General features: G+C 41.8%; 2 protein-coding genes across 2 annotated transcripts; both read right to left on the reverse strand.

The window, feature by feature from the left end:
• Positions 1 to 284: 284 nt before the first annotated feature.
• LOC117460132 (E3 SUMO-protein ligase ZBED1-like) lies at positions 285 to 2,852 on the reverse strand. Its single transcript, XM_034101381.2, has 2 exons — positions 2,792 to 2,852; positions 285 to 2,184 (listed from the first exon to the last, which is right to left on the reverse strand). Exons 1-2 carry the CDS (start codon positions 2,820 to 2,822, stop codon positions 413 to 415), a joined length of 1,803 nt encoding a protein of 600 aa, XP_033957272.1. The 5' UTR covers positions 2,823 to 2,852; the 3' UTR covers positions 285 to 412.
• Positions 2,853 to 5,547: 2,695 nt separating this feature from the next.
• LOC117460160 (putative leucine-rich repeat-containing protein DDB_G0290503) lies at positions 5,548 to 17,551 on the reverse strand. Its single transcript, XM_071205700.1, has 3 exons — positions 17,196 to 17,551; positions 7,362 to 9,419; positions 5,548 to 6,450 (listed from the first exon to the last, which is right to left on the reverse strand). The coding sequence occupies exons 1-3, from the start codon at positions 17,271 to 17,273 to the stop codon at positions 6,346 to 6,348; spliced, it is 2,241 nt and encodes a 746-aa protein (XP_071061801.1). The 5' UTR covers positions 17,274 to 17,551; the 3' UTR covers positions 5,548 to 6,345.
• Between the last annotated feature and the right edge of the window lie 8,258 nt (positions 17,552 to 25,809).

A 25,809-nucleotide genomic window follows, 5' to 3' on the forward strand; every position in this document is an offset into this window, starting at 1 on the left:
CTTGTGTTATTGAAATGAACACACACACACACTGGTTTACAGTATTATGCACCATCCTACTTACTCCTGTTTGCGTAACGTTTGCAAACATGTGCAGTAGTGCTGTGTACCTGGACTCCCATTCAGGTTCAGGTCCGGACTCAAGTCCAGAGGTTCAGGTTCAAGTCCGGACTTATAAGTCCGGACTTGTGTCAAGTTGTGTGACCAAAGTGAACTTATTGTGAGCTAATTATCAATTGAAAATAAACTCATAATCAACTCAAATTCAAACTCGTCAGGTTTATTGTGATCCTTTCCAACTTGTGTCTACACCATGTATTTTTTACAACTCTACATGTGTTACTAACTACACAACACAACTACATATATAGTGATGTACATACAAGACTCAATATGCAAGAGTAGTACAAGTCTATGTGTTCTTGTTCAAGAACAACAGCATATTGACATTGTCTGGGTGAAGTGTTGCTCTTTCGGCAGACACTATATCACCAGCAGTGCTAAAGACACGCTCGCTTGGTACACTCGTACCAGGAACAATCAGGTACTTCCTTGCCAATTTACTGAGCAATGGTAGCTCATCAGATTTCCCCCCCCAGAAAGCAATAATATCATCTGTTGATTTCAGCTTTGGCATGCATTTGAACTTCAGGATCTCATGTTGAATACGTAGTTGGACAGGCAGGGGTGGCTCAACGTGGTTCACCATGACATCGTCTTCATCTTGGAATATTTCCTCCATGGCTGTTAGCTTTGCCTTCTTAGCAGGAGGAGGTGTGTCAGTGTCACGAAGACCATCCTGTTTGACCTGTAGTGGCAACTGTGGCATAGCACCCCCCTCCTCAGCTTCCTTCTTCACCTGTACTTGGGCCTGGGCAACTTCGATTTTGTTTGTTATCCGATCCCACACATCCACAGTCACAACAGGGGAACCCTTGAACCTGGGGTCTAGGGCGGTAGCCTCTTGAAGGAATTCTCTCCTTGCATTATCCTGGTACCGGGTAGATAGATCATTCCTGATTGCTGATTTGATGTCTTTGATGAACTTCTCATCTTCTTCTTTTACAGCCAGATGGACTTCTAGTTTGTCAATCATGGGGAGCACCTGTCCTGATGTTGGGCGTTTCTCAGATGACATGGCCACAGTTATCATGTAAGGGAGCTTCATCACCTCCAGGAAGTGTTCCATCCTCTCAATGTCCTTTTCTGTGCATCGTTGCAGCTTCTTAAAGCTGTCTTTCTTCTTAAGTCTCTCATCGAATGATGCAGCCACTATTGCTGGGTACTGTTCCACAAATCTCTCGACCATCATGTAAGAGCTGTTCCAGCGGGTTTTGCAATCCAGGATTAGGTTGTGAGATGGTCTGTCCAGCGCTTTCTGTTTCTCCTTTAGCACAATCTTGCCAACATATGAGTTGCGGAAAAATATGATGGGAGGTCTGATGACAGCTAGCATTGTGCCTACAGTTGGCACATTCATGGCCTTCTGTGTGGAAAGATTCAGAGTGTGGGCAAAACATCCTAGAGACAGTGGAATCCCTGCACTGGTAGTAGCATTGACCATGGCTTTTGCATTGTCAGTGGTCATTACCTCTACTTTGCCCTTGAGGCTGAAGTCTTCCAAACACTGTCCAATCTCGGCCGCGATGTTGTCCCCTGTCTGGGAAACTTCTGCCTTCAATGTTTGTAGGACTCTTACTTTCATCTCCCAGCCTTTCATGTAGTGGACAGTCAGTGTTAAGTAATGGTCAGCCACCCTAGATGTCCAACCATCTCCAGTCAAGGCCGCGTACTCCACCTCTTGCAGCTCAGTCTTGAGATTGAGAAGGGCTGCTTCGTACATCTTGGGGAGGAACCTCTCTGATACTTCTCCACGACTTGGGACTTTGTAGGATGTGTTCAGCTCGCTTAGGAATGCCCGAAAGTATGTGTCTTCCACGATAGAGAATGGGCGCAGTGATTTTACAATGTAATGACACAATCTGCCGGTTATCTTATGCTGTTTCTCTGCAGGCATCTTGGTAAGCTTTGCCAAGGTGAAAGGCGTTACAGTAGTACTAGTGCTGGCCACAGTGGAAGTGGAACTTGACGGTAATGAATATAGTGATGGTAAGGCAGGTGTCCCAGTAGTGGCAGTGTGGGACGCAGGTGGGGGCTGTGGGGCACGTGGAGGTTGGGCCTGGGCTGAAAGCAAAATAAAATTGATTAACCAATTGAACCAAAGCATAGTCCTACTTTCTCAGGGTTACTGTGTAAATAAGAAAGGAAATAAGCAATCTTTAATATATTATTACTTGTTTATTAGTTATCTTGCCAGGTGATCATGCAAAATAAATAAGACTATCATAGATTTCATAATACCTATCGTTGCAAACTTGCCATGATTTAAAAAAAATGTTGTATTTAAGAATCAGTTGATAATACTAATATATAATATATATATATACATATATATATATATATATATATATATATAATAATAATAAAAGATGACGCTGAATAAACGCCCTAGTCGGCTAGTCGGACCGATGCTACTACTAGTATGTAATAGGATAGAGGGTGTCGTTTTTCTCATACTGATATTCTGAACAATCTGTGCTGTTGTATTTGCTGTAAAGTGTCTCTACTGTAGGCTATTTTTATTTTATGTACAGCACTTTGGCTCGACCAAAAATCGTTTATAAATGTGCTATATAAATAAAACTTGATTTGATTTAGTATATCTTGCTATAATGCTAAGAATGCCTATTTCCTGAACTGAAAATCCTCCAAAAAGTATTGTTCAGCTTACCTCGATCGTTGTTATTTTGGTCGCCAAACATCGCCGCCAATGTGGCTGAGGCCGCATGTGGAGTTGTTTCAATGTTGTGGTTTCTCCTCAAGTGCCTCGCTATCTTCGATGTTCCCCCAGCGCACTTGATCACGTTCCCGCACAGGTTACACTTCGCAGTATCTAGCGGCAGTTTCGTCACATGGTCCCACACCTTACTGGATTTAAAGCACCGCGGCATTGTGTTTAGGAGTTAGCTTAGCTACACTACCATATATGGCAACCAGTATCCCACGCTGTCAGTAAGCTACACTACCAAATATGGCAACTAGCATCCCACGCTGTCAGTGTCCACTATGTCTAAGCCAGCTTCCCTTGACGCCACACAGATCTCGCGAGCAGTTGCGATATTTTGCGAGACTTCAGTAATGGCCGCCATATCAGAAACCAAAACAATGTTTTTCGTCTTTTCTCAGCGCAAATATCTCGATCTATGGAAGGTTTTAGATGGTTTAGAACAAAAAGGAGAATATACGTAAGTACCGGTTCCCGACGTTCCGGTTTTAACCGGACTTGAACCGAAACTTTTTACAAGTCCAGTACCGGTTCGGCGTACCGGTACGCAGCACTAATGTGCAGAGACGATTAGTTGAGACATCATAAAGCATTTATTTTTTAATAAAAAAATCTGCTACCTGTATTTTATATAATATATATATCTCTAATAAATCAAAATTGGATTTAGTGCCATAGACTGGGTAGGAAAGTAAAGAAATATTAGGAGACTGCCATTCAACATTTCTTCTTGGAATAGCTCCATTTATTTAGTAATGAATAATTTAGTCATATAAGATTCTAAAACCTATTGAATCTCTATTTATTTTTAATTTATTCATAATCATTGACCAAATGCAGGAAACGATTGAGTCTGCATTTGACATCTGAATGTGTCTTCAAATGAAAATAAATCAATTAGTTGAGTGACAGAAAGTTAATTGGCAACTATTTTTGACAATCAATTATTGGCTTAAGTCACTTTTCTTGCTAATCAATTAATTGCTTATCAATTGTGGGGAAACATTTAAATATGTCATGGGCTTCAAAAAATTATTATTTTTAAATAAGTTTTAATGGCAGAGAAAACAATATGCAATCATTAGTGGCGTGTACAATTGTAGTGTTTGTGTTTTATTTTTCTATAGAGAGTTTCCAAATACACTTCAAAATGTCACTTATAGTTTTATGCTTTTAATATTTCACTATCCAAACCAAACATTATCAAAAATGACAATAATCAGTGATATAGCTCCTCAGCAAGCCCCCCTGTGTGTGATATAACCTGGGAAAAGTTGTCTTTTTTATCATGGGAAAAGCATGGTGTAGATGTTCTCTACATAAAACCCATAACCTCTAACTGAAGATAATTTATACCGCTGCTGTGGCATTGTGGCCTACAGAGCCTTTGTGAGGCGGCACACAACACATCTTCTAAAGATGTTTGCGTTTCGTGGGATATAAATTGTGATGTTCGTCTGCGTTCCAGCTCTATATCATATTCGGATAGCTTGTCGGTGCCACTGCGGTGGTGAATGGCGTCCAGAGGCCCAGCCACTGGCGGGTGGTCTGACACAGAAAGGTTAAATATGGTTCAACCACGGACACTCTCAAAGGGCCTTGCTTTTAAAAAAATAAGTTATGTAGGTTGTATGTCTTCGCGCAGTCAGGAAATTGACAATACTGGCGCAGTGAGGCACAAGGCTGTGTCAGGGCTGAACTTCATGCTTGACCGTCCAATTGGAAAAAAGAGTCACAACATCACTTGTTTCCGACGGATTTATTGATGGCTCATCAAAGCCCTGGCTAGACGAGAGGTGTAAAACTAACACAATGACTATGCATATTTAATGCCTATATTCATCTTCAACTTCTTTGAACTCAACACTATGACAATAAACTTGAACTCTTTAGTGAAAGCAAAATGTGAAGATGTAACACTTACATCAAATAAATGGTTAAAACATTAACAAGCTTCAAAAGCCGTAAACAATAGGAGAGACATTTGATAATAGAGCACGCACGCACGCACGCACGCACGCACGCACACACACACACACACAATTGTACTGCTGTCTGCTTCTATAGTTAATTGATCATTTAGTTATTTATGTTAAATGTTGCCCAAATGACTAAAAAAGCATATATTCACATATTAACAAGTTAAAGATCCTCTAATCCTATATTTTTTTAATGTTTGTAAAATGTGTCTTCTGACCGTGATGGAGGTCCTCACACAAATGAATCCTGTTTTAGTGACAGTGTGGTCAGGTTGAAGGCTGAACTGATTTTAGGAATGGTTATTTTTTTATCTCCAAGGGTGCAGAGGTACATGTAAGTGTTACGGTGAGTGAAGCAAGCAGGACCCAAATGCAGATAACGCTGAAAAAAGCCTTTATTTCAAGGATAAAATTAAAATAACTTGGACAAAACAGAACTCTCACCGGTGAACTCATTCACAAACCAAAGACGAACCAACACTGAACACAAGACGAGACCAGACTAAATACAGGGAGGGGTAATCACAAGACGAGACACAGCCGGGCAGGGGAGGACAAACACAAGGGCGACAGGTGAACACAATCAGACACACCAGGGACACTAACAACAGGGGGGAAACACAGGAAGAAGGACCAGACAATACACAAGGAGGAAAATACCCATAAACAGACATACAAAACTACAAACGTGACAAATCATAAGAATCCTGACAGTAAGCTGTACATCTTCTACTTGAAAACTTTTTTAAATGCATGTTTTTGGCCCCTGAGATACCCGTTCAGTCAGAAATTGACCTGGCTGTAATGATCTGCCACTAACTTCTTTCCTACCATTGAAAAAACAAAAGGGCCAAAAGGGCACAGGTTGACAGATAACCAAACTAAGGGAGGACTCAAAAGGAGTCTAAAGGCATACAGGTAAAATAAATACTAATATACTAAATACTGAACGAAACAAAACCTCACTTCAAGAGTGGTACAACTAACAAAGGGAGTCTACACAAAACACACAGCTAACCTAAAGGCAACAGTCACAAATCCTAACAATACTCTAAACACTAACTAACCTACTCTACACTCTACTAACACACAATATCACACAGAGATAAACACACCAGATTAACCACAGAATGATGAGCAAAATGCGAGAGGCGTCTGTTCACTCAACAGAGCCTCCAGAGTGATGATTGTCCCCAGCTTTGTAGTCCTCTCCAGCAGGTGTGCGCTGGGCTTGCACAGGGATTGGAGAACGTCGGGCCCGGCGTGCTCCAATCAGTGTCCTCGGAAGTGGACCAGGAGATGGCAGCCAATGATGTTGGGGCAACCACACAGCTCATTTGCATAATCCCACACACAGCTAAAAACAATCAGGCAGATTAATGAGCAGACAAACAGCATCTGTAACAGGGTGCGATAAAATAGTAATATCGGTGCAATAACAGTGTAATGTGGGTGTAATATGTGTGTGATATGGGTGTAATAATAGTGCAATAGTAGTATAATATGGCTGCATTAACAGTGTTATATGAGCCCGTCTCTGGAGGTACTAGCTGTGGCTCGATGTAGCCGCCTCCTGAGATGAAGTCGTCTCTTCCACCATTTCTTTTTTGGCTTTTTGGGAAGCATCTGAAGAAAAAAGTATGTATTATATTTTTGCTTTCTGATTTAAATGAATTGAATAGCAATCTGAATACAGCTAGCCAGTGAAAGTGTGGTCCAACATTTTCGTTTGTTATCAAACTCACAGAGTACTATCGGCTGTGCTTTTAAAAACTGTAAAGTTGAAAGACAGATGTCATCTTAAGGAAGATATCAGGGTGTTTAAACCCTAACCGAGGTGTTGGGAAAACATATTTGAATACAGGAAAACAATTGTGTCCTCCTGCTTATAATAGCATCAGATAAGAATACCACATATTTTCTTCTACTCCAAGAGATAGATGAAAATATTTATTGTACACTCATGTCTGTGTTTAACACAATAGCTAGAACTGCAAGACTATCTAAGTTTAGCATACATTCTGGAAGTAGGTGGAACCAGCCACAACCTCAAAAACCTATACAGTATCAGTACATTTAAAAATCCCAAATCAAAACTTCTCACACCCAAGTCATCGCTGCTGTTTCCAAAGAAATTGTTTCTGTAATGCTTATAATGTCTTTAGATAAAAAAGCCCTGGTTTTCAAAAGGGGGTAAGTAGGATAAAACCGCTAGCCTAGCTAGTTCTTTTTAAAGAGGGAATTTGTTTGATACTCTTATTTGCATTTTCCCCAAGACTTCAATACTTATGCCTGTTTTTGACGGAGCTAAAACTGCAACATTAGCTTAACTTAGCATAAAGTCTGTAGCTGTTTTCACCTACTCATGTTCAAACTAATATAATATCCTAAAATGTGAATTGAAAGTAGAGCAGTCATAACTGCAGCTGCCTTTTCTCTCTGATTAGCCGCTGGATCTCCTCCTCCAGTGCGCTGGTCCTACATATGCCCTCTGCTTCTTTTTGGAGCAACAACTTCTCCAGTTTGTTCCTGCTCACCATCTCTGCCACTCTTCTTTGATCGCTGTTCTCCTTCTCCGTCAGCTCCGTCTCGTAGGTTTCTTCCAGGGCCTCGTGTTTACTCTCAACGCTCTTCTGGCTCTCGTGACTGTCTGCAGATGCTCTCATTTTATCAATCAAGCTGGGGATGAGATCTCCTTTTGATTTAATATTCTCTTCCAGCTCTTTAAATCTCCCATGCCACGCTTCCTTCGATTCCCTTAATGTTGTGGCAGCTTCCTCCTCTGTGCCTCGGACCACCTCTCTCCAGTGATCCACAGTGGCAGAACTGTCCTGTATCTGAATGCTGAAACTTTCTTGAAGAAATGTGATTTCTCTCTCTGCTTCTCTTCTGCTATCCAAGAGCTCCTCCTTCAGATGGTCGATGTTTGAATGAGCATCTGACAGCTCCATCTTTAAGCTTGTCTTCTCTTTTTCAAATTCCTCCTCCATCTCATTTATCTTGGCCTCTATCTCCTCATTCTCCTCATTGACTTGGGTCTGAAGGTCAAACAGTTTGTCAAAGGCTTCAGAGGTGCTGTCATCCTTCATTGTCAGCTTGGCAATTTCTTCCTTCAGGTGGTCGATGTGTGACTGAGCATCCAACAGCTCCGTCCCTAAGCTACTAATTTCTTCAAGCCGTTGGCAGTTCAGATCCGACCAAGTTGTTTTCTCTTTATTAAAGTCCTCCTTCATCTGATTTATCTTGGCCTCCATCTCCTCATTCTCCTCATTGGCTTGGGTGTGAAGGTCAAACAGTTCCTCAAAGGCTTCAGAGGTGCTGTCATCCTTGATCGTCAGCTTGGCATTTTCTTCCTTAAGGTGGTCGATGTGTGACTGAACAACCGACAGCTCCGTCCTCAAGCTTGTCTTCTCTTTATTAAAGTCCTCCTCCATCTGATTTATCTTGGCCTCCATCTCCTCATTCTTCTCATTGGCTTGGGTGTGAAGGTCAAACAGTTCCTCAAAGGCTTCAGAGGTGCTGTCATCCTTGATCGTCAGCTTGGCATTTTCTTCCTTAAGGTGGTCGATGTGTGACTGAACAACCGACAGCTCCGTCCTCAAGCTTGTCTTCTCTTTATTAAAGTCCTCCTCCATCTGATTTATCTTAGCCTCCATCTCCTCCTTCTCCATCTTGGTCTGGGTCTGAAGGCCCATTAGCTCCTCAAAGGCTTCAGAGGTGCTGTCATCCTTGATCGTCAGCTTGGCATTTTCTTCCTTAAGGTAGTCGATGTGTGACTGAACAACCGACAGCTCCGTCCTCAAGCATGTCTTCTCTTTTGTCAAGTCCTCCTCCACCTCATTTAATTTCCCCAACAGCTCCCTCTTCTCCATCTTGGCCTGGGTTTGAAGGCCCTTTAGCTCCTTGAAGGCTTCAGAAGTGCTGCCATTCTTCATCGTCAGCTTGGCATTTTTTTTGTTCAGGTGGTTGATGTGTGACTGAACAACCGACAGCTCCGTTCTTAAGCTTATCTTTTCTTTTGTCAAGTCCTCCTCCACCTCATTTAATTTCCCCACCATCTCCCCCTTCTCCATCTTGGCCTGGGTTTGAAGGCCCTTTAGCTCCTTGAAGGCTTCAGAAGTGCTGTCATTCTTCATCGTCAGCTTGGCATTTTCTTCCTTCAGGTGGTCGATGTGTGACCGAGCAACCGCCAGCTCCGTCCCTAAGCTACTAATTTCTTCCAGCCGTTGGCTGCTCAGACCCGACCAAGTTGTCTTCTCTTTATTAAAGTCCTCCTCCATCTGATTTAACTTTGACACCATCTCCTCCTTCTCCATCTTGGCCTGGGTCTGAAAGCCCATTAGCTCTTCGAGGGCTTTAGAGGTGCTGACTTGCTTCAGTGCCATCTTGGCAATTTCTTCCCTCAAGGAAACTTCCTCAAGGCTCTGCTTCTTGATCTCCTCCTCAGCGGAGAGAAGAACTTGATCCAGAGGCTGCAGCGAGGATTTAGGAGACATGGCAAGATCTTCTCCATTGTTGTGACCCTGCACAACATCTGTATGTGCAGATGCAAACTTCGGCGCATGCCACGAGCCAAAAAAGGACTGAGAGCTTTGCTGTTTGGGAAAATTAACAATATGATCAGCAATAAATTGACATAATTTAAGCCAAGAAACATATGCACAGACTTTTAACATAATATTATATACATTCACTTATAATATGTTCAAGAGCCTTTAACGAACACTTTATCTGGGATTTACTTCATTGTTCAGAACATGGTAGGAGAAAAACCAAAAGACCAAAAGAAAAATATAATTCTATGTTGTGTCCATATTATCATTCAACCTCTTTGTTAACACCATGTTAATGCAGCCCAGCATTGTCTGTATGTATTGGAGATATCAACACTGTTTCATCAGATTATTCAGGAAATTATTACTTTTGTGTACATGTATCTTAACAAACACAGAAATGGCTTCATATGTGGCTCCTACATTCCGGCCCCTAATTATATCAACATAATAATTACACAACTGGAAAATTATGTAGGACACAATCAAGAAAAAACTTTTAAGGATAAAACGTCCTTGTCAAAGTGTCCTTTTCTTCTTTAGGCAAAAAATAGAAAATAAAATAAAAAAGATATAGTTTGTTAGCCTATGAAGGAGTGATCTTTACTATCACTTAATAAAAAATCGGAAAAAATGTCAATGTCAAGGTCTATGAAGTTCACTTAATTTCCTCACGGCTCTTCTGCTTCCTGTAGAAGGCAGATCTTTGTGATAGGCCTGTCCAGATAGCTAGTTTTTGTCTTCACTCGCACCTGACGTACAAGTCCTCTTCTGTCTGGAATGGTTTGTACAATCCTTCCTGTAAGCCATGAATTGCGAGGTGCTGAGTCATCGACTATGAGCACAATATCTCCTGGTATGAAGTTGCGCTTGACATTTGACCACTTCTGTCGTTCCTGGAGTAGAGGCAAGTACTCCTTAATCCATCGTTTCCAAAACAAGTCTGAGATGTACTGAACTTGTTTGCATCTTCGACGAGCATATATGTCCTCTTTATGAAACAGTCCAGGTGGAAAAGATGGCTTGGTTTTTAGCAGCAAAAGATGGTTAGGGGTTAGTGCTTCCAAGTCATTGGGATCTGTGGATGCTCTCGTTATGGGACGGCTGTTGATGATGGATTCGGCTTCACAAAGAACAGTGTGAAGACACTCTTCATCAAGGTTCTGTGCCTTCAGGCTGGAATTCAGAACCTTCCTCACAGATCTGATCAACCTTTCCCATACTCCTCCATGATGGGATCCAGTAGGGGGATTGAAAGTCCACTTTATTCCTTTCTGAAGGAGGGTGTTGTTGATTTTAGCAATATTCAACCTTTCTATTGCCTCTCTCAATTCACGCTCAGCTCCAACGAAGTTGGTTCCATTATCTGAGCGTAATTCCAGTACTTGTCCACGTCTTGCGATGAAGCGTCGAAGAGCATTAACAAAGGAATCTGTATCCAAGGATGAAGCTACTTCAATGTGGATGGCTCTTACTGTTAAGCATGTGAAGAGAACACCGTACTTTTTAACTGTACTCCTTCCTCGCTTAACCTCAAAAGGTCCAAAATAGTCAACTCCAACACGAGTGAATGGAGGTTCATCTGGAGAAACTCTGTCTCGAGGTAAATCTGCCATCTGCTGCATTCCTGGAGCTCCATTTAGTCGCCGACAAACAACACATTTTGACAGGGTTTTCCTTATAGCCACACTAGCACCAGGAATCCAGTATCTTTGTCGCAGGCTAGATAGCATGTGGTTACGACCACCGTGTCCCACATCTTGGTGTACTTGCCGTAGAATGATGTCAGAAATGTGAAGATCTTTTGCCAATATAGCAGGATGTTTAGATTCTTCAGGCATTGCTGCTCTACTGAGACGTCCTCCCACTCTCAGAACACCATCTTCAAGTACTGGGTTGAGCTTGTAGATGTGACTAGTCCTTTTCACACCTTCTCCCTTTTGCAAGCCTTTAATTTCATCAGGAAACCTTTTTCTTTGGCAAAAGCAGATAATTTCTTTCTCAGCTTTCCGGAGGTCCTCAATAGAAAGAAAACCGGAGACCACCTGAGCCTTGATAGTCTGCATTTCCTTTTTCATCTCTCGGTCTTGTTGTTCCTTATTCAAGCCAGACTGAGCAAGAGTCAGACTCAATTGCTTCCTCTTCCGACTAAGGCACAGCAGCAGGTTTTTCAACCTAAGGATCCAACCAACTGTCTTCTTCAGGTGGATCCAAGAAGAGAAGTGATTGATCAATCGGGTTACAGCATCCATCTCTTCTTCAACCTGCACAGCGTTCACATTCAGACTTATCTTGACCTCAGGGTCTTCTGGTGCCATTTCAGAGCCATCAGGGTTCCCAGGCCACTGTTCTTCAGGTCCAGTGAGAAACTGAGGTCCAGACACCCATGTGTCATCTTTCAGGAGTGTTTCCACTTTGACTCCCCTGGAAGCCCAGTCGGCAGGATTGCTTGCGGTGGGAACATATCTCCACTGAGATGGATTTGATACGCTGCGTATTTTTGAAACCCTGTTTGCGACGAAGGTTCGAAACCTTAATGTCTCATTACTGATGTACTTCAGTACGGAAGTACTATCAGTCCAAAAGATGGAGTCTTTAAGTTGCATTTGCAGCTCCTTCCTACACATCTTGTCCATACGACTTGCAACCACGGCAGCCGTCAATTCCATTCGAGGGATGGTTATTGGTTTCAATGGGGCCACTCTAGCTTTTCCCATAATGAAAACACAGTGCACTTGTGCTTTTAATGTTATGTAATAACAGATAAGTCACTGTTCCATAGCCGTCTTCGCTTGCATCTGCGAAGTGGTGTAGCTGAGCAGAGGTCACTTCCCCAAAATCCACCGGTTTTAGGCATCTGTCAACTTTAAACTCTTCGAGATTGCAGAGCTCCTTCAGCCAATTGTTCCACTCTTGTGCAGCTGAGGCTGGTATAATATCATCCCAACCAAGTTCTCTTCTGCACAAGTCTTGAAGAATCATCTTGGCTGATAGGACCACAGGTGCCAATATTCCTAATGGGTCAAATATTGAGCTGACCATGGAAAGGATCCCTCTTCTGGTTATGGGTTTGTCCTTGATCATGATCTTGAACTTAAAGACATCTGACTCAACACACCACTGTACGCCCAATGCTCTTTCCACAGGGAGTGTGTCATTATCCAAGTCCAGATCCTTAACTTCTTTCGCTCTCTCCATTGAAGGTATAGCAGCAAGCACGGTACGTCTGTTGCTAATCCACTTTGTGAGATGAAAGCCCCCTTGAGCACAAAGTGCACAAAGGTCATGATAGAGTTCCACTGCCTCCTCCTCTGAAACCACTGATGTTAGACAATCATCAACATAGAAATTGTGCAGGACAGTGTTGATTACTTTAGGACTGAACTGCTCCCGATGGTCCTCTGCACACTTTCTAAGGGCAAAACTAGCACAACTTGGCGACGATGTAGCTCCAAACAGATGTGCAACCATTCTGTGCTCTTCTAAGTTCTGATGATGATCTCCATTTGGCCACCAGAGAAACCTCAACAGATCCGAATCCTCAGCTGGTACTTGAACCTGATGGAACATGGCTTCAATGTCTGCCATGAGTACAACAGGTTCCTTTCTGAATCTTGTCATAACTCCAACCAGTGTGCTGGTAAGATCTGGTCCCTGTAGGAGCTGCGCATTCAGCGATGTTCCCTAGAATGTAGCTGCACAGTCAAATACGACCCTGATATTTTTCTTCTTTGGGTGGTATACACCGTGGTGTGGTATATACCATACCCTGCCGTCACTGCGTTCCAGATCCACAACTGGCACTTTCTCTGCATAGCCCTTTGAAAGGATGTCATTCATGAAAGCGGTGTAATCAGCATGAAATGAAACATCTTTATCAAACCTTCTCTTGAGGCTCAGTGTACGTTGTTCTGCTACTCTCCTGTTGTTTGGCATACTAACATCCCTTTTCCTTAAAGGTAAGCCAATACAGTAATGGCCATCCATCAACTTAGCAGACTTTGTGACGTACTCCATAAAGTGACAGTCCTCTCTTGACGGCCCCATCTGCTCATCCTGACTGCATTCAGGGAAATCAGCCTTTAGCTGCTGCTTCCACAGATCTTCAAGGTTTGCAATAGATATCCTATTGACAGTGACATCTGGCTGTCCACAAGTCATTTCACTACTCCTGTCTCCTCTGAGAGGTCCATTGACAGTCCAACCCAGCATAGTTTTGACTGCATATGGGCCTCCGTCTACACTCCGAATAACTTCCCATGGCTCCAGTGCCTGAGGAACATTAGTTCCAATCAACAGGTCCACATCTGAATCAATCTCAGTAATCATTACATGTTTCAGGTGTGGCCATCTCTGAAGGTCTTTCTGACGAGGAATGTTGCCTCGATGAACTGGCATAGTTTTCTGGGTGTAGGTGTCAGGCAGCTCACAATAATGACTGCTGTCTAATCCAGCCACATGCAGGTCAGAAACAATGTGACTTCCAACTATTTTCTCCTGACCCATTGTCCGAAGGAGAATGTCTGTTCTTCTTCCCCTGAGATTCAGTTTGTTCATCAGCCGCTCCGTGCAGAATGATGCTGAGCTCCCAGGATCCAGGAAGGCATATGTTATGATTGTTTCATGTCCCTTCTTAGACTTTACTTGAATGGGCACTATGGAGAGAGTACAATCTGGCTCACCGGCCCCTGTAAGACCACTGGACTGAACGGAGATCAGAGCACTGCTCACAGCTTTTCCTTTAGCTTGCATTGTGTCATTTTCTTTCTCTTTCTGGTAGATATGAAGTATGCTTGGGTGCTTCAGACTGCATACTTTGCACGAGAGGCGTTTCCTGCAGTCTTTACTCATGTGCCCAATATACAAGCATCCAAAACACACACCATGTTCCCTCAAGAAAGCGATTTTCTCACTATGAGCCTTTCTTTCCAGTTGAAAACACAGATCCAGTGTATGTCCACCTCCACAAAACAGGCAAACACTTGTATCTAGTGAGCCTCTCTCCTTCATTCTTATTCCAGGTTCCACTTTATTGGCTGTCGTAATAGTAGTAGCAAAGCTGCTTCCCCTCATCCTTGAACGAGGTTCAAATGTAGCTTTCCTCACATCTTTGTTGGCTGCTGGTGGAGTATCCTGTATATCTCCAAACAGTGGATCACTCACAATATCCACCTGTCTTTCAATGAAGTTAACAATATCAGTGAATGTAGCTCTCCGGCCCTGCCTTTTCTGTAAGTCATAGGCCAGGGTTCTCCATTTGTCCCTATATTTGTAGGGCAACTTTTTTATGATGGCTAGCATATTGCTAGGCATGTTCAACTCACACATGTATTCCAACTCTTCCATGACATTGCAGCATCCTCTCAGAAAGAGACCGTAAGCTTGCAGAGCTCGCACATCTTCTACTCTTATTGGCTGCCATGAAAGAGCCTTTTCCATGTAAGCTGAAACTATTTTCTGTGCATTACCAAAATGCTCCTGTAGCAAAGCCTTTGCTTTGGCATATCCTCTGTCATGGGCCATATGCTGACAGCTTCTGACAAGCTCCAAAGGCTGCCCCCTGGTGTACTGTTCGAGAAAATACAGGCGGTCTTTAGGATTGTGAGTCTTCTCCTCAATGCTGTGCTCAAAAGCTCTTATGAATGCTTGGTATTGAAATGGAGAACCATCAAAAATCTGAATTTCTCTTTTAGGCAGAAAAGAAAGAGACTGTTGCTGAACCAACATGGATGTTATTTCATTTTGTCTTTCTAAGACATTAAGTAATGGGTTCTGAGCACTGCTGCTTGGTGCCAGTGCTGCTGGGTGATTGCTTTGGTGCTGTAACTGTGGATGTGATTGTGTTGAACTTTGATGTATATTGGCCTCTGAGATTCTTGTGGCTTGATGTTGCAGATGTCCATTGGCTACTTCATGTTCTCTGTGCGAAAACTGTGTGTCAGACTGGCCACCTGTAGGCCTGTTTGTGTCAGGCACAAATGTTTTTGCTCCAGCACTGAGTGTGGCTTCCTTTCGTCCCCTTTCCAAATAAGAATTCATGCCATTGGGACTCACAGATGCGTTACTTGCAGCACGAGACCTTCCAGAGCGTCTTAGCACATTCATTTTAGCCCTTGATGCGGCTATTTCCACTTCCATTTCCAGTTCCTCCCTCTGTTTCCTGAGCTCTTCCTCTTGTGCATCCAATGCATGCTTGTCTTTTAGTAACATTTGTCGTGCCATGAGAGCGGCCATGTCAGCCTCAGCTTTGATGCATGATGATGTAGCTGAAACACTGGACCTGGTTCCAGCAGAGCTCTGCTTGCAAGACACAATGCTTCCTATGTTTGAAACACTGTCGCTTGGTTTTATTTCATCTTGTGCTTCGGAAGTTTCAACATTTTTCCCAGAGTGTTTTGAAACATGAGACATACTTTGCTGGTGTTTATCAGATATCTCATTTGAGGGAACATGTGCAATGGTGCTGCTCGGTTGTCTCCCAGTTTCAGAAAGCCATTGCTTGACATCGTCGATAAATCCATTATTGCATTTCAGTGTCTTGGCAAACCATACATTTTGTTTTTCCTGTTCGTCTGCAGGAAGAAGAGGAATTACAGACTTGTGTAACAGGGTGGTTTCATTAACCAGTTGAATTAAATGCTCAAGTTGAGTTTGTATTTGTGAAGTGTTGTCATCCCTTTGCATGAGATCCTTCATTGTTTTAATCACACTTTTCATTTTGTGAACCTTTGATTGACGTTCCTTTTGAAGCTTTTCCATTTTATTTGCCAAAGCCTTGGCTGTGAGTATCGACTCTCTCTTTTGTTCATCCATTTTTGCCACATTGACATCTGAATTTGCTCCACTTATTGACATATTCTTTTAATGTTTTAATGAATGCACCAACACAAGCTCCAATCCACTCAGCCGAACGCTCAATATATCACAGCTGCCGATAATAAGCAACCTCTAGCGGCACAAACCAACACACGCAAGCAACAAGTCAGTCCCCAATGGACACGCAGCAGTAACCTATTCACACTGTGTTCTAACAAACATTTACACAGCATGAATGAAGAAGTTCCTTCTTTATCCTCCCGGCAGTACGCTGAAGTTTCCTTAATCCGCTCTCCAATACAGCTGCGAACACAGCACACAATGTTTCCTTTTAATTCCACAGCGTCCAGATCGATCCTAGGAATCTCCGTATATATCTTCGTTTTCCGTAGATCCACGCTGTGGTACAAACTTTTTTGTTGACTTAATATTGCGGCAGTAATCTTAAACCAAGTGCCGCGAGGGACTAAACAAGAGAAAAAACACTGTGGACACGCAAAAACTCAGTCTTTCCAACACAGTATGCGTTTGACCTTTTATTTGCTTTCCAAAAATGCAATATTCCATATGAATGTACGTATCTCCTTGTATGTGCCTGCGTGAGTGCGTGCGGTCAACAAAAATTGTCCTTCTCTAGCTCACTCCCCCATCTATTGCCACCTGCACAGGTAAAAGCAACCGGATATAAGCACAAACGTCACCACCCCAATGCAATGACACGCCCACCACCTATAGTGACTCAAAAAACATGTATCTTAACAAACACAGAAATGGCTTCATATGTGGCTCCTACAACAGCTAAAAAGGTTACTGTAGATTACGTCTTTTCAACAACAACAGACAGCAGTGGTAGTATGAATTGTAGTTGAAATATAGCCAGTGATGCATGATGTCAGATTTTGTGGACAGAAGATTAATCGTAATTTCCTCCCAATATAAAACAATACTTGGACAACTTCCTCCTTCCTTCCTTAGTTGTTAATTGATATCACATTTTCTTACCTGCAAGAGTTGCTCTTCATAGAAGGATTGGAAAGATATTAAAGATTGACTGCGTCTGACTGGCGTTCTGTCGGCCATCTCGGTTTTGAGATATTTATCCGTGAAAGGGTCAATATTAGAAGAGAATAAATATTGTATTCAATAACCCAATGGGTTCCCACTTTTCCAGAAATCGGAGATAACAACTATGAGAGCAGGAATTTCAATATTTGTTTCTGTAAATAAACTCAAATGCTGACACAATTCAGCTCTCCACACAGACAGCGAGTAGCACCTTGTCTGTCAAAAGATGTTTTAACAACTGTTGCTTCCCAGTGTTCCTATGCATTCTGAGACCAAAGCCAGGTGCCCTCTGTGACACTCTATGTTCTAGAACAGGTTCTAGAATCCCTGTAACGGAATTATGCAAATGAGGGAATGCCTGTGTTCCGTTAAACACTAGACAGCTGATAGTGATCAAGAGTTCCAAATCACTGACTACAAACTCTGACATTCAAAAAACTCAAAGCTAGCATTGCATTTATCGATTCATTCAAGTTCTGAAAAGAAACAAGGAAATCAAGAAACTGTGATCACTACTGTGTGAACTCTGATTTAACAATAATTCACTAATCCGATAGTGTCTTCACACTGTACCTTGAACATTTATATTTAATTGAAAATGCTATTTCTTGCACACTTGATGTGAATTATATTCTATGATTAAATGTTGAGCTGTAAATTGGCGCTTCATAGTGTATATTTGACAGATAGTCTACAGATATGTATATATCTTTCATTGTCAATATGCATATACTTTGAGTTACATTTTATGTTGTATTTGGAAAAGTGTATATTTACTGTTTATGTTTGTTTATTTTATACTCTTTTCATTTGCCAAGAGGCAATTGTTCATCTGTAGTCCCTGGACCGATGTTTTAAGTCACGCTAAAAACAAATTAAATGTAAAGGTCCCATGTCAAGCTTTTCCGGTTATTACCCCTCCCCTTGTGTGTTATGAAGGTTTTTATGCATGTAAATGGTCTGCAAAGTCACAAACCCTCAAAGTACACCCTGTAGCGAGTAAAACTCTAACACAGAAAAGACCTGTCTATGCTGCCCCAGAACGCCTCATTGGAGATTTCTCTTTGTCCATCGTTTTCTTACTGGGGTACAGTGACGTGCCCATACTCAAATGGACCCATTGGTCCTAATTGACCAATCCGCGGACTTCCTCACACACACACACTCAATCTTTTCTCAGCTGCAGCTCCGCCGATATCTCCTCCCTTAAACGGCGGGATGCGGCGAGGCTGTGAGTCGGTGTGTGAGCACACACACAAACTCCCAGCCAGGCTGCGGGTGTGTGTGTTCGGGCTGGGTTTTGCTGTGTCTCGCTGTCTCGCAGACGGCCACTGGGCTCATAGGGAGGGGGGGGGGGGGCAGGAGCTCCAACAGGCCGTTTAGGACAGAGAGTGAATACACATACTATACAGAGATGCTGTATGAGAAACCAATGCGATTTTGGAAAATTTCACAATATAAATCTATTTTAGTAGACCTCAACAATGGAATTATGATCAGTAGAAATGGACATGACATGTGACCTTTAAAGTAACAAGTAAATACAATCAGTAAAAACGTGCAACATACACTGTAAAAACAAACATACGTATATATTACATAGCAAGAAGATAGCAGCAAGTTAAGGCAGAGGCATTACAGGCAGTGTGTTGTAAAGTGCAGTAGATTATTGCCAGTTAAACAGGACTGTCATTTGTAACAAAGTATTTTTTACAGTGGTATTGTACTTATAGTTACCTGTCAATACTTCACCCACCACTGATAGTGCACACTGCATAATCACTCCAAGCATAGGAGGACATCACAATTAAAGACTACAGTTAAAACATATTTGTGTTTTTCTTAAACATAATAATAAATGAGCTGATGCTTTGGCACTGGTAACACTGTGATTAAATATCATTGTTGGACATTACACAAACACTCCATGAAACTGCACATCAGACTGAAGCAGCTGAGAAAAACAATATTATTTATTCCATGTATGTATTATTCCAGTAAAATAGTAGATGTACTGTATCATCTTTATTATTCATCTGTGTATTCTTGGCAATAAAAACATATTGTTAAATCAAAAGAAAGTCCCTCCTGATTGAAGTAATGTTGATCAATATCTCCTGATGTGTCAGTAATATGCAGTTATTGTCAGGACCTCGACACAAACTGATGAACCCAAATGCACGACCCAGAGATAAAGTCTTGAATGTAAAACATTTAAATTTAAATTTCACAGATCAGGTAATCCCTCTCAACAGAGTAGGTTCTGGAAATAACAAAGGGCGCTCACAAAGAGGAAAAAACTAGGCATAACAAAAAGAGAACCTATCATGCAAAATGCACTTTTGTACGTCTTGTATACATGAATATGTGTCCCCGGTGTGTCAGGGAACTCACCAAGTGTCAGAAAACACAACCCTCTCTCTTTTCCTCCATACCCAAATCTCTAAAAACGGGGCTGCAACGGATCTGATACAGACTGATACAGATTTGAAATATCTCTGATGTCAGAAACGAGGAGCTCTGCCTATATGGGCAACTCTCCACCTATCAGGAGTAGACAGCCATGGCCGTTCGAAAGCGCTGGAGACACTGTAGTACATATGCCAGGCCTGTAGGTGGCGCTGTAGTCTGCCACAAAAGCAGCGAAGAAGACTTCCCGCGCATGGTTGCCCTTCTGTTTATTCTCCGCTGTGGCTCTTTTTCTCCCTCCCCGAGGCAAGCGTTTGCGCCTCCTGCTGCTGTAATTCAATGCAATCCCTCCCCGTCGAGGCAAGCACTGTAATTCTCTCCGGTAGTCCACCAGCAGATGACAAACACCCACCTCTCCGCCTCTTCCAAGGAACGAGGGGACCGTGCGGAGTTTCAGTTCAAGTTTAAATCTTCCGGACAAAATTAGAACAGTGCCGGTCAAAGGTCTTATTTATTGAGTTTTAAAACAAATGAATAATGACTCAATCATATAAGAATAAAACACGGAGGACGGATATCTTTTTATCTCCCCCTCTTCTGACAGCCGAGCAGCTGATCTCAAAGAATGCTCCTCTCTCCTGCCGGGGGGCGTGGTCAGCTGCAGCTCATTTGCATTAAAGCTACGTCACAGAATCAGCCCCTGCAAAAACAGGGCTGGAAAGAGCAAATAGAGCGAAATGAGGCATGGCTAAAATGCAGGATCTGTTTGGTATTTTGAAAAAAAAACTATATTTATATACTTTATATAGGTATGGCCCTCAAATATAGCATGATAGGTCCACTTTAAGAAAAAACTTAACTTGCTTTCACTGAGTTGAGCTCTTAGCCTGTAACTTAACCTGGTCGGGACCAGGGGGGTATACTACGAAGCAGGATTTTCGCTTAGCCGGCTAAATACAGGGAAAACTCTGGGTTTCCGGTCCTACGAAGCTGGTTCTCTTTTTAGCAGGCTAGATCTCCATGGTAACTTAGCGGCTAACCTGGGGGGTATACTACGAAGCAGGATTTTCGTTTAGCAAGATAACTTCTGGGATTTCCGGTACTAAGAAGCTGGTTCAGTTTTTAGCGGGCGAGATCTCCATGGTGACTTATCCTGGAACCTAGTTTGTGCTCCGAAGCAGGATAGGTTCCGCGGCACTGTGAGTGCAGACGTCGATGTGTCCCATTATCATTCATATCACATCATATCACTTCATAATGTATCATATATTTCCTTATCTGAGTCAGCCGAGCCGTATCTGGCCGTGCAACACTCACAGTGTCACATACTGTATGCAGAAGTATTATTTTAAGCAACACATTAAGTTGACGAAACACTCGAGTCAAATGTAATTAAAGTCAGATCCACTCGTGTCTTGGACGGGGCAGTGATATCATAAAACCAACCCGATATCACGGCAAGACGTGAACATGTGACGATTTACCATGCTGGGAGACGTGAAGATGTCACAACATTTCATCCCTTCAAACGTAACAGTTACACGGTATTGTTAACCCATGTTAACCATTGGAGAAATAATCGGAAATGCCAAGCAAATGCTACCCCGACGGTCGGTTGTTATTGTCAATATTAATATAATAATGATTTATTTTTTAATAGTCACACTCGATTACGCCAATTTTCTTGTTACCCCAGCTGGTCGACACCTCTTTTAGCAGAAACAAAGGCTACATTAATGTAGTAAATCAATGTTAATCCATGCGTGTAGATCTGGTGTGGATGTGGAATTAACGGACTTGACGTTGTGCGATTGAGTTGCCAGGCAACAGCTTCGGTTCATGTTAATTTACAAACTCTTCAACTACAACCGTAGTTATATTTAAAAACATGTTGGAAGGCCTCACGAAATACTTTAATGCAAATTAAAATGTAAATGTGAAGGAATGTGTGTATAACAAAATACATCGGTGATAAATGAAACCGGAAACCGACGTAGGCAAGATCTTCAGCTCGATGATTGGATGGTTTAGCCGCAATGCATGCTGGGATTTGGGGTTTATGTGATGTGAAATCTGAAAACGTTTTTTAAAAACAAAATAAAACTTTATTCCGAGTGTGCTTGCTTTTCTCTTTGAAAGTCATCACATAACAGCATTGTAATACATTATTCGGCTGCATTAAGTATTACATATCTGCCGTAGTTCTCTATGTATAGAGCCCTGCTGAGAAAACTTCTAGACAAGCAGGAAGAACTGCCGCCAAAACTGAAAACGTGACATGGATCATAAATATATAAGCAATTAAATAACATCTTACATTTCTTTTCACACAATACGTCTCCTTGCAGTATCAACACTAATTCGGCTGACTTTTATATTTGATCCAATTGGTAGATAGGCTGTATTTACACCATAACGGTGCAGAGCTGATAGAAAGGGACACCTGGTGGTTAAAGCACGTTATTGAATTTTATTATTTATTATTAGATATTAATAGGAGGATGTGCAAAACAGACAAACTAATAAGGCTTAATTCAAACATTAAAGAGTACTTTAGGTTAAGGTCTTCTTTTGAATAAGAAAAAAGCTTTGGGGGTATAGAAGAAGAATATGGAGGGATGAAACCCTCTTTAATGGTCACACATGCAGAGCACACAGCACACACAGTGACATTTGTATCTACAGATACTATTAAGCCTGACAAAGTACTTAACGTCTAATATATTGCTTTCCTGCAATGTTAACTATGTTTAAGCACTTATTTGTTTATTATTTGTTTATTATTAAACTGATATTATACATATGTATTATACTCTTATAAGATGTAGATAGATAGTATAAGAAATGTGCAGAATGACAGTATAATGGTGGAGGTATACACACAATATTGATAGATGTCTTGTAATGCACTGTTGAGGAACCTGCGACCCAAGTTTTTCATTCATTGCATAACTACACCGTAGTTGTGTATAATATGTCAATAAACCTTAGCTTAGAAAATCTTGAAATCTTGAAAGAGGTGTGGAAACTAGTCATTATATACAGTCTGTTGTGACAACACAGTCTTTAATTAACTATTAGTAGAGAATAACGAGTAATGAATATACTTTATAGGGATCCTATTAATATCCAGTGTTGTGCTAGTTACTGAAAAAAGTAACACAGTTACTTTACTGATTACTTACACCAAAAAGTAATGCGTTACTGTGAAAAGTAACGTTTTAGTTACTTAAAAAGGGCTCCCATTAATGCCCTTATAGCCTTCATTTCAGTACTGTTATTGCATTGGAGAATAATACAATCTGTTGATCAACTTGACATGCATTATATGCAATCTGGATTGCATCGATATTGGCTGGCTTTACATTTTTGTATATTCTTTCTCCAGGTAGTTGGAAAAAGTGTTACGTCCCATATGCCGTGTGCCACCCGGACATGCTATCATGCTAACTAGCTCCCTGAAAGCGGGTGACTCCACTTTAGCAATAGCCTGCATGTGTTCGACAACTTTTCCCTGGCTAGCAGTCCCTTGGTTAAAATCCAGCCGCTGTTGCTTAGGTGGAGGTGGAGTGGCGTCGGCTGAGTCTCTGTGGTCTTAGCTACTAGCTTCGTCCCAGCATGTTGTTTTTGCAGATGTTTTAAGAGATTTGAATGACTGGTTTGGGCAGTAGATAGGCACTTTGACCCGCCAAGACACAACTTACATTTAACTAAAACGTTATTTTCTTTGTGCTCGACAAAAGTGAAATAGTGAGAATATCTCCAGGTGGAGGAACTAGACTTGAGCTCCGCCGCCGCCATGATAGTCTTGTTAGTAAACAACACAAACACGCCCACAGCCCGTCTCCGCATGTGACACAGGAAGTAGGCTTGTTTGAGACACATTGCGGCTCGCCTCGAAAGTAGACGAGAGTAGCCGATCGCAGTCGGGGGAGGTGTCAAAAAGCTCGTCTTAAGTCGGACAGCTCGGACTCGGAGTCGGCTTGACTGGCTGGGTTTGCAATGGCGGAAATTGCGTTGGCGTTTTTCGTTGCAGATGAAGTGGAAAGTAATGTACACAATCTACAGAATAACATATAGAATGAATTGAATGATGAATAAACAGTGGGGTATGAATACACTAGATATCCGCCTGTGAGCAGTATGAACAGTGTATATGAATATGCTAAGATATATAAAGTATGAAAACGGTAAGCAGTATAGTATAAAATATATAGATATTAATTTCATGATGATAAACATTGTGGAACAATTATGAAAAATGGGAATGGATGTGGCGACGTAAAACTGACACAAAACAACAACAAACTTTTGCCAGCCAATTGGAGAGTTTCATCAGCAGCACGTGGTAAAAACCACCAATGAGCGCTCAGCTCGAGATACCAGAGAGCCGTTTCCCATCAAGCATTTCGCTTCCGCAGCTCGTGGAGAGCAACTGCGCCAACTCGCCTCGCCTCGCTCTCAAGGCTGCGGGCGTCTTTGTCCCGCGAGATTTCAAAGTCTCATGTGGGCGAGCCTCCAGAGCAAGTCGGACAAAATGACTAACCATCATGCAACGCACTAGCAAGATGTTGATCGCAACTGCGCAGGTCTGCGCAGGTCTGCGCAGGTCTTGCTTGTCTCAAACAAGCCTTCTATCTAAGTACATTTACTCAAGTACTGTACTTAAGTACAGTTCTCATCTATGTTCGCCTGGCTGTTGACTATATAAAAAAACTAACGCAGTAACGGAGTAACGCACCATGTAGTAACGGTAACTGAGTTACTGAATTTAAAAAGTAATGCGTTAGAGTACTAGTTACTGCCAAAATAACGTTACTTTGTAACGTGTTAGTCCCAACACTGTTAATATCTAATAATAAAATAATAAAATTCAATAACGTGCTTTAACCACCAGGTGTCCCTTTCTATCAGCTCTGCACCGTAATGGTGTAAATACAGCCTATCTACAAATTGGATCAAATATAAAAGTCAGCCGAATTAGTGTTGATACTGCAAGGAGACGTATTGTGTGAAAAGAAATGTAAGATGTTGTTTAATTGCTTATATATTTATGATCCACGTCACGTTTCCAGTTTTGGCGGCAGTTCTTCCTGTTTGTCTAGAAGTCTTCTCAGCAGGGCTCTATACATAGATAACTACGGCAGATATGTAAAATGTAATGCAGCCGAACCGTGTATTACAATGCTGTTGTGTGATGACTTTCAAAGAGAAAAGCAAGCACACTCGGAATAAAGTTTTATTTTGTTTTTAAAAAACGTTTTCAGATTTCACATCACATAAACCCCAAATCCCAGCATGCATTGCGGCTAAACCATCCAATCATCGAGCTGAGGATCTTGCCTGTATTTTGTTATACACACATTCCTTCACATTTACATTTTAATTTGCATTAAAGTATTTCGTGAGGCCTTCCAACATGTTTTTAAATATAACTACGGTTGTAGTTGAAGAGTTTGTAAATTAACATGAACCGAAGCTGTTGCCTGGCAACTCAATCGCACAACGTCACGTCCGTTAATTCCACATCCACACGCATGGATTAACATCGATTTAATACATTAATTTAGCCTTTGTTTCTGCTAAAAGAGGTGTCGACCAGCTGGGGCAACAAGAAAATTGGCGTAATCGAGTGTGACTATTAAAAGATAAATCATTATTATATTAATATTGACAATAACAACCGACCGTCGGGGTAGCATTTGCTTGGCATTTCCGGTTATTTCTCCAATGGTTAACATGGGTTAACAATACCGTGTAACTGTCACGTTTGAAGGGATGACATTTCGTGACATCTTCACGTCTCCCAGCATGGTAAATCGTCACATGTTCACGTCTTGCCGTGATATCGGGTTGCATAAAACTGTTAATGAACGCATTCAAACACTTGTTCTTTCAGCTGTATTCACCTTGCAGGTGCAACTATGTGGCTTTGATCCTGGATAAAGTGTTTAAGTCATGGATGTTTAAAGTTTAACTTCTTCATATTTGACTAATATTATACTTTTCATTCAGGAAGTATGACGCTGCGCTGTCAGTGCGCTTCTCCATGTTTGTGATTGGTCGAATGCTCCAGATACCACCACTTTTATGTGAACGCACACCTAACTAGATAGGACACGGCTGGCTTGAGCGAACGAGT

This window comes from Pseudochaenichthys georgianus, chromosome 15 (assembly GCF_902827115.2).
Source record: "Pseudochaenichthys georgianus chromosome 15, fPseGeo1.2, whole genome shotgun sequence".
NCBI classification, from domain to species: domain Eukaryota; kingdom Metazoa; phylum Chordata; class Actinopteri; order Perciformes; family Channichthyidae; genus Pseudochaenichthys; species Pseudochaenichthys georgianus.